This window comes from Vigna radiata, chromosome 1 (assembly GCF_000741045.1).
Source record: "Vigna radiata var. radiata cultivar VC1973A chromosome 1, Vradiata_ver6, whole genome shotgun sequence".
Classification (NCBI taxonomy): Eukaryota; Viridiplantae; Streptophyta; class Magnoliopsida; order Fabales; family Fabaceae; genus Vigna; species Vigna radiata.
The window spans coordinates 17,436,833-17,444,757 of NC_028351.1; the positions used below are offsets into that span (position 1 = coordinate 17,436,833).

The 7,925-nt window shown below is 31.1% G+C and overlaps 1 protein-coding gene across 1 annotated transcript; it reads right to left on the reverse strand.

Moving 5' to 3' along the window:
* Window positions 1–4,781: 4,781 nt before the first annotated feature.
* LOC106765497 (syntaxin-related protein KNOLLE) lies at window positions 4,782–6,072 on the reverse strand. Its single transcript, XM_014650146.2, has 2 exons — window positions 5,427–6,072; window positions 4,782–5,344 (listed from the first exon to the last, which is right to left on the reverse strand). Exons 1-2 carry the CDS (start codon window positions 5,951–5,953, stop codon window positions 4,918–4,920), a joined length of 954 nt encoding a protein of 317 aa, XP_014505632.1. The 5' UTR covers window positions 5,954–6,072; the 3' UTR covers window positions 4,782–4,917.
* Between the last annotated feature and the right edge of the window lie 1,853 nt (window positions 6,073–7,925).

Below are 7,925 nucleotides of genomic sequence, written 5' to 3' on the forward strand. Positions count from 1 at the left end.
AGAAGAATGTCAAATAATTGGCCGAATGATCCGACAAGGAATAAGATCGTACCCCAAAGGATTGACTATAAGTAATAGTCATCCGGACAGTTTGGTAAAGAATGTTATAGAACAAGCACTGATCTTGGTCGAAGGTTGGTCTATGACCGGACACTTCTCAAAGACTTTAGTCAAACAAACCGGACGTTTCAATAAACAAAAGCTCACTAGACCATTTAGTCTCTAAATGACCGAACGGTTTCAAAAGGAAGAATATCAGATTTTGCAGGTTTTATATTTTAAGTGTCAGCCTAAGGCCGAACACTTGTAAAGGCGAATGCTTGGTTTATGACCAGCGTTCTTAAGTATATGACAATGAAATGATTAAAGGAAAGCAACTAAGTTTAGTAAACACACTAGGCCGATCAGTCCGAACAGACCGAATGGAAAAGGGAGGACCGAACGGTCCTAATGACCTTCGATCTCAGATTCATATTTTCTCTAAGTTTTATACATACTCATATCAATACATAATTTATAGTTCATACTTATCATACAACTCATACAACAACATACCATATTTCAATCATAAGAAATCAAGCAACATACTTTAGATGTGAGTCATACATTAAATCAGACACACATTCAAACCATACAAAGAATTTATAATTAAACTTTATAAGCTTCCCTTACCTCTAATTCCAGCTAAGACTTCGAAAGTAGGTTGGTAGCAACTATCTCTTCTAAGTTTCCCAAGGTCTAGAGTCAAATACCAAAAGTAGGTTCAGAGGANTGGTTTCACAGGTACATGCAAGCTTTAATGGTGCATGCATGTAGGAAGGCTAAGGAACTTCAAGGGTTCGGACACTTACCAGTTCAGAATGAAATTCTGGTTGGTACCGTTTGAAGGTCTTGGTGCCGGCAGTAATAATCCTGAACGGATGCAAGTGATCGGAGAAGAATTGGAGGTTAGAAATCTAGAGAGAAGGTTGAGAGGTTTTAGAGAGAAGGAGGAGGATTTGAGATTTTCAGAAAGACAAGTTTGAGGAAGATGAAGTTTGCATGGGAAAAGTGGCGTCAGGATTTTTCATCTTACCTTAAATACTGCCTCCACTAAGAACGTTCGGCCCACTCCCAGCGTGCCACCTGACTTCCACTTCCTGGAAGTTCACATTCCTGTTGTTGCCACACAGATCACGAAGAAGGGAATTAAAAGCTTGGCAGAGTTGGTCTCCCACTTTACCAGGGAAGACCGGATGGCTAACACGTGTACCCCACTAAGAAGGGGTATTAAATGGGATGTGACATGTGGCACAGTTCATGATTTTGTAAAGTTTTTTTTTAAGATTTTATAAATTTTATTATTATTTTCTTTTAGATTCTTTTAATTTTAAAGAGTTGTGGATGTGAAATTAATATTGTGTCACTTATTAAGGTGAGTGTCAAGAGTCAAGTAAGAGTTTCAATGTCACATGTGAAAGTTTATATCAATGTCACGTGTTAGTGTGATGTATTCAATTCGATCTCAATTTTAATTATTTTTGTTTAAGTTAGTCCCAAATTTTATTAATATTGTTTAATTTAGCTCAAATTTTAAATTTGGAAAGGAAACATTTTCATTATTTTCAAAATTAGATGAAAATTTTCTCACTATTTTAAAATTAAAAGAAAATTTTTTTTCATTATTTTTAAAATTAAAAGGATAATTCTTCATTATTTTAACATTAGAAGCAAAATTTTCATTATTTTTAAAATTAGAAGGAAATTTTTTATTATTTTTAAAATTTTAACAAAAATTCTTCATTACTTCTAAAATTAAAAGGAAATTTCTTTATTATTTTTAAAATTATAAAAGAAAAATTCTTATTATTTTTGAAATTAGAAGAAAAATTATAATTTATTTTAAAATTTAGAATGAAAATTCCTTATTATTTTCAAAATTAGAAGAAGAATTCTTCATCGTTTTAAACCAACTATAAAACATAAATTTAATAATTATATTTAAATAATATAGCTAGAGTTGGATTAAAAATAATGAAAAAAATATTAATAAAAATGTGAATTTTAATAATTAATCTCAATTTAGTGATGGACAAAAATAGGATTGAATTGAATAAAATTAACAAAAATTAAGACTAAATTGAACAAAGTTATTGAAAATTAAGATTGAAATGAATATAAGATACTAACACATGGCACTGACAGTAACACATGGTACTAACAATAACTGATGGCATTAACATTAACTTGACACATGACACTCATATTATCACGTGACATAATATTAATTTTACACATGGACAACTTTGTTTAAATTAAAAAAGAAATAAAAGAAATTAATAAAAAATGCGACACGTGACACATATTATTTATTTGTCGTTAATGATTTAGATGATGTCATAAAAAAATATAAACTACAAAAATTAAAATTACATTTAAAAAATAAGTTTTATATTAAACAAAATCCACAAAAATAAGAATTAAAAAATAATTTCACATTAAATAAAACAAAAATAAAACATTAAAGTAATATTAAACCTAATATAAAAGGCTATTTGTGTTCTTATTTATGTTTTATTTCGACTAAGTGTGAAAATATATATTGAAAGGTGTGTTTTCTTGGGTTCAGGAGTACAGAAAAGATAATAAAGGAAAAGAAAGTTAAAATGTAATCAAATAAAATAAAGGAAAAATAATCTATATAATTAAAATGAAATTGAAAAAAATATTATAATATAAAAATAGAAGTAAAATGTATAGGAACAAATTAAAATAAAATCTCCTTAATGCCTATAAATGAAAAGGTAATAGTTAGACTTTCAAATTTAAAAATTGTGTTGGAGTAAAAAAGAAAAGATTAAATTATAAATAATTAAGGGGAAAATATCCCATTAAAAATTAAAGTCAATGAATTCTTGCCACATTTAAAAAGTTTCTATTTGATAATGTAAACATTTTGATATTTTCTTTCAAAATTAAACATTTAAAACTACTATAAAATACAAACATGGTTGTATTCACGAATACATTGATTGATCATCTCATCCATCTCATTTTATCACTATCAGTAGTATTTCGGATAGAAGAGTACATTTTCTTAATTGATTCTCTTGTAATTTCATATTTAATTAGAAACTTTATGTATAATAAATGTATTGGTCTTTAATTTTGTTCAGAACAAAGTATATTTTTTGTTCTATAAATGTATTGGTCTTTAATTTGTTCAAAACAAAGTATATTTTTTGTTCTATTCGTTTTAGTTTTGATTTTTACTCTTAAGATTGTTTTGGATCTTTTATATATAATTTAGACTTATGTCTTTAGTTAGAATTCTTATTAATTTTCTAATAACTTTTGTTTGAGTGAAAAAAAGTAATACTTTTTATATGGTATATATGATCGATCGGTAGGTCATATGATAAAGCAGCGTTGAGGGTGAACATGTTGTATTAATCGAACGGTGTTAAAAGGATAATCATTTTGTTCGATTTATTTGTTTGAAATTATAAATTGTAAACTAAGCAGGTAAAATATGAGGTCTTGGACTATGATTGGGCCAACACACACCCAAATATTAGTATTATTGGACTAATATCAACTTAAGATTCATGATAAAATTTATAAATATAGAGGTAAGCTATAGAGATAAGGATTATATTAGTTGAGTTTTACACTTAACTGCAGACTGAGTTTATTGATTAAAATTTTATTTAAGCATCAAAGTGTCTTTAACAGGTACACGCCGATCAGATCGGATTAGATACAGACGAACCAAGTGATATTGAAGAAAGGAGGACGGTGGGATGAAGGCGACAAGGTGTGTTTCTCGGTCCTACTCACTTATAAACAGGACCCAAACAAGGCTTAGGTATTCGACTTGGAGCCGCATGACCGGTAGAGGTACTCGGCGAATGATTGGACAATTCCCCTAGAACAAATTTATCCGTTGCAGCCTTAAACTAGTCTCTCTTCGGATTTTGGGCTGCCATTATGCTTGAAGAGTAACATGAAATTTACCTCAGTTATAACCAAGTCGAAAGCAAAGTGGTAAAAAGGAAACATCATACCGAACACCTAAGAACTGAGGTCGTCCCATCCAAGGTAGTTAATCAGTTTTCGGGAAGGGAGATGACGAAGCAAGCTGTCATGAGTGTTCACTGTCTCCAATTCAATCGGTGTCCTTTCCGATCGTAGCCAGAATGTTAACTTGGTAGGATCTTGAGTCCAATAAAGTGGAAATTTTGATTGTTCGTCCTCATCAAAGAAATATGGGCGACTGAGCTCAGTAATTTCTACTTTAAAGAACTTATCTTTAAAACCTTTGAAGAAAGGGAGAAAAGCTCAAAAAAGGTTTTTCCTTGTTCGGAGATTAACGATGCCCACCCTCGTTTGGCGATTGGCTGAGTGTGAAAGTAATGCAAGAAAGTGGCAGGGGTGGGCGTCAATTCAAGTACGGCACACTATGGCGAAAGCTTATACGTAAGTCCAACTATTTGGATGAAGTTGTGAGGGAGTTATGTTCAAAAGTCTCAAGACATACATTTGAAAGGTACTAAACAGAAGTCGTACAAACATTTCATAAAAAAGACACGCATATGCAAAAAAGAAATCGTTGGTATTGCTTCCCAAATTAATGATATCATCGATCTAAATAGAATTATGAAAAACATTTTTCCTTAATTTTTTAACAAGTCTCTAATATTATGTATGATACCGTTAAAAATCTAACTGCATAAAATGAATGATACATAATACTGATAAAAAAATTAAAAATTAAGATGAATGATACATAATACCCAAAAAAAAATTAAGATGAATGATACATAATACTGATAAAAAACAAAATTTACAAAACAGCATAAATATGGGACTGATGAGTCAAGAAGAATCATCATTGAAACCCCGAATCCCTGCATAAAATGCCATAACCAAAAACACTCAAGAACTGCTTAAACTGGTGGCAACTGGAATAACAATAACAAGAATAAGAATGAGCAGCAATATGATCCCAATACACATCCACTTCCTGCTATTCTTCTGGTAATGCTTTGCAGTGTGCAGATTCTTGGTCCCATCCTTAACATAGTGCGAAGCGTGCAACACATGATGCTCAATGTCATCCATTTTCTCACCCTGTGCCTCAACCATCACAGCCATGTCCAGAAACACCTGGTGCAGCTCCAGCAAACTCTTCTCCACTTCCTTAGCAGCATCATGTCTATCCTGAATCTCCACCACAGTTTCCAGGACCTTCCCTCTCCCATGCTCCTGAATCGCCTTCCCTAAAACCTCTTCCTCATTACCATTTGCAATGATCTTCTCAATCACCTCTTCATCTGGGTACTCCCCAGTCACTGTGAAGTACCTAATAATAGATAAAGCATTCAAGAACATGAAGGTCAAAAACAAACATGAATTTAGATATAGAAGGTGTGTAGATTATTTACCTTCTCCCCACAGTATCCTTGTATTCACTCATCATCCTCTGCCTCAACCCCTGAAACTCCATCATCAGCTCCTTCAGCTTCTTCCTCAGCCCATTGGTGACAGCGATCCGGGTCCGGTAGATTGCCGGCGTGCCATCCTTGAGACCGGAGAGCCTCCTGTTGGCGGCGTTGGCCCGGTCCATCTCCTCGAGCTGGGTCCGAATCGTCCTGGCCTTCTTTAGGACTGCAACAATGTTGGTGTTGATCCTGCTCCTTAGTGCCTTGAGCTCCTCAGCCTTATGGAGAGACTTGCTCTCCTCGTTGGCCTGCTGCAAGCTGCCGAGGATGTCTCTGAGAGATCCCATTTCAGTCTTCACCTTCTCAGCTTCTTCCAAGAAGATTCCCATGTCAGTGTCCAAGTGGGTTATGGAAGAGGTGAGTTCCACATCGGGACGAACAGCCATACCCGCTTCCAAATCAACGTCTTTCATCGCAGCTTTCTTTAGATCCACGTAGCTGGTGAAGGACTTGGTCATTAGATCGTTCATTTTGGGATCAGAGATTGATTTTGATACGTGCAAGAAAAACGAGAGTAGAAAAAAATGAGTGAAGACGATAATAGAAAGGATGTGTGATGAACTGCAGGAGGAAGTTCGTGGAGTTTTATGAGTTGTGAAAGAGTAACGGATAGTTTTTATTTTTTTCTTTTGGGAAAGTAGCCGTTGGAAGTTTTCACTACCACAAGCCCAACGGCTATATTTCAAATTTTCGATTATTCAGCGAGTTAATAATGTTAAATTACTTTTTTATTTGAATTGTATTTTGTTTAGGTTAGAAAAGCATGGGTTAATTGAGCTTTAACAGTCAACTACATAAAGATTGAATCTCGTAAGAGAAAAAGTTGAGCTGAAAAGAATGACATAATAGGAGGCGTAGTAATATAGTAGATTGATAAAAAAAATATTTTAATTCTATTTCGGGGGAGTTTTTTGGTAAATGAATAATTTAATCTTTGAAAAAATAAAAAATCTAATTTAGTTTATAAATTAAATATATAAAAAATTAAGTTAAATAATTTATTCTTTGAAAAAATAAAAAATATAATTTAGTTTTTAAATTAAATATATAACAAAATTGGTCATTAAAAATATACTTTTATGATAAAATAATTTTTTAAAAATAGCACACAAATATAAATGTAGAACTTTTTTATCTAGTAACTAAAATAAATATTACGCTTCTTAGTGACAAAAGTGAGAACGTGTAGTATTTTTAAAAACGAAGTTAGTTATTTGCAGTTTTTATTCATTAGAATTTATCTAGTTCGTTCAATATTTGTGTTTAGCAAGTAAGATTTGTCATCTTCATGTAAAAGATTTTGTCTTCATGTGTATACTTTTTATTTGCATAATAGAATCAATTTTGTTCTTTATGTTAATAGAAAATAAAAAAGATTCTTATTACTGTATGTATTTACTTTTTTTCCTCGTTATAAAAGATAAAAGATTAAGTTTTATTATAATTATTAAAAAATGTTATTAGAATTAAAAAAAATATATTTATGAAAATAGTTATAAAATATAGAATTTTTTATAATTTTATCACATGCATTTTTTTAATTAATTAATTGAGTTTAAAAAGAATATTTACAAAACTTAAAATATAAAATAATAAAATATATAATTTTTATTAGAAATGGCTAATTGAGTTTAAAACATATTTCAAAAACTTAAAAGATAAAATAATAACATAAATATATTAATAAAAGATAAAATTAGTAAAACATTATGCATATTAAAGTCGTTATGTAGTAGTACAAAAGATGATTTAATATAGGCTAATAAACTTCAATTAAAAAAAAAACTAAGTCTTTTTAAAATATGTTAACATTTTTAAAATTATTTGTAAAATTATAAGTTTTTATTATTTAATAACTATAACTTGTGTAATTTTGCATTTTTTTTCATTATAGTTTTCATTGAGGTTCATTTTTTTTTTATTATTTATCTTTTTTCTCATTTTTAATTTATCTCTTCCATTTGTTCTTGTTTTCCTCTTCATTTTCCTAACATTGTTTTTCTTCATGTTTTTGTGTCGTCATTGCATTTTATTGGTCATTATCATATTGTATTGGTACGAACAAAGAAATTAGATAGTGTTTGGATGATGTGACTTCATCTCCTCATTCATGGCATCTAACCAAACCGTTATTTTCATACTTAACTTTGATACAAAACACACCCTTTATGACTTAGAAACTAGCTTGAAATCATGCGTTTTGTCTTAGTTAGGTTATAAGAGAGTCAAATGTGGTTTTATGGGTATTATGCTTGGTTTTCCCTGTTTTGACAGGACTTGATGAGAATTGGATGAAGGATAATAAAGTAAGAAGGAATTGGACTCAAGAAAAGATGGAAAAAGGTACAAATGAAGAAACGCAGCTACCGTTGAGCGCTAGGCTACCGCTGAGCGCCAGTTTCACTGAACAGACTCTGTCAAACGCTTAAGCGCCAGAACCAG

Coding starts and splice junctions, on each gene's coding strand:
- LOC106765497 (XM_014650146.2), bottom strand. CDS start 5,953: ATGAACGATCTAATGACCAAGTCCTTCACCAGCTACGTGGATCTAAAG. Junction 5,345..5,426: donor AAGGATACTGTGGGGAGAAG/GTAAATAATCTA, acceptor ATCTATTATTAG/GTACTTCACAGTGACTGGGG.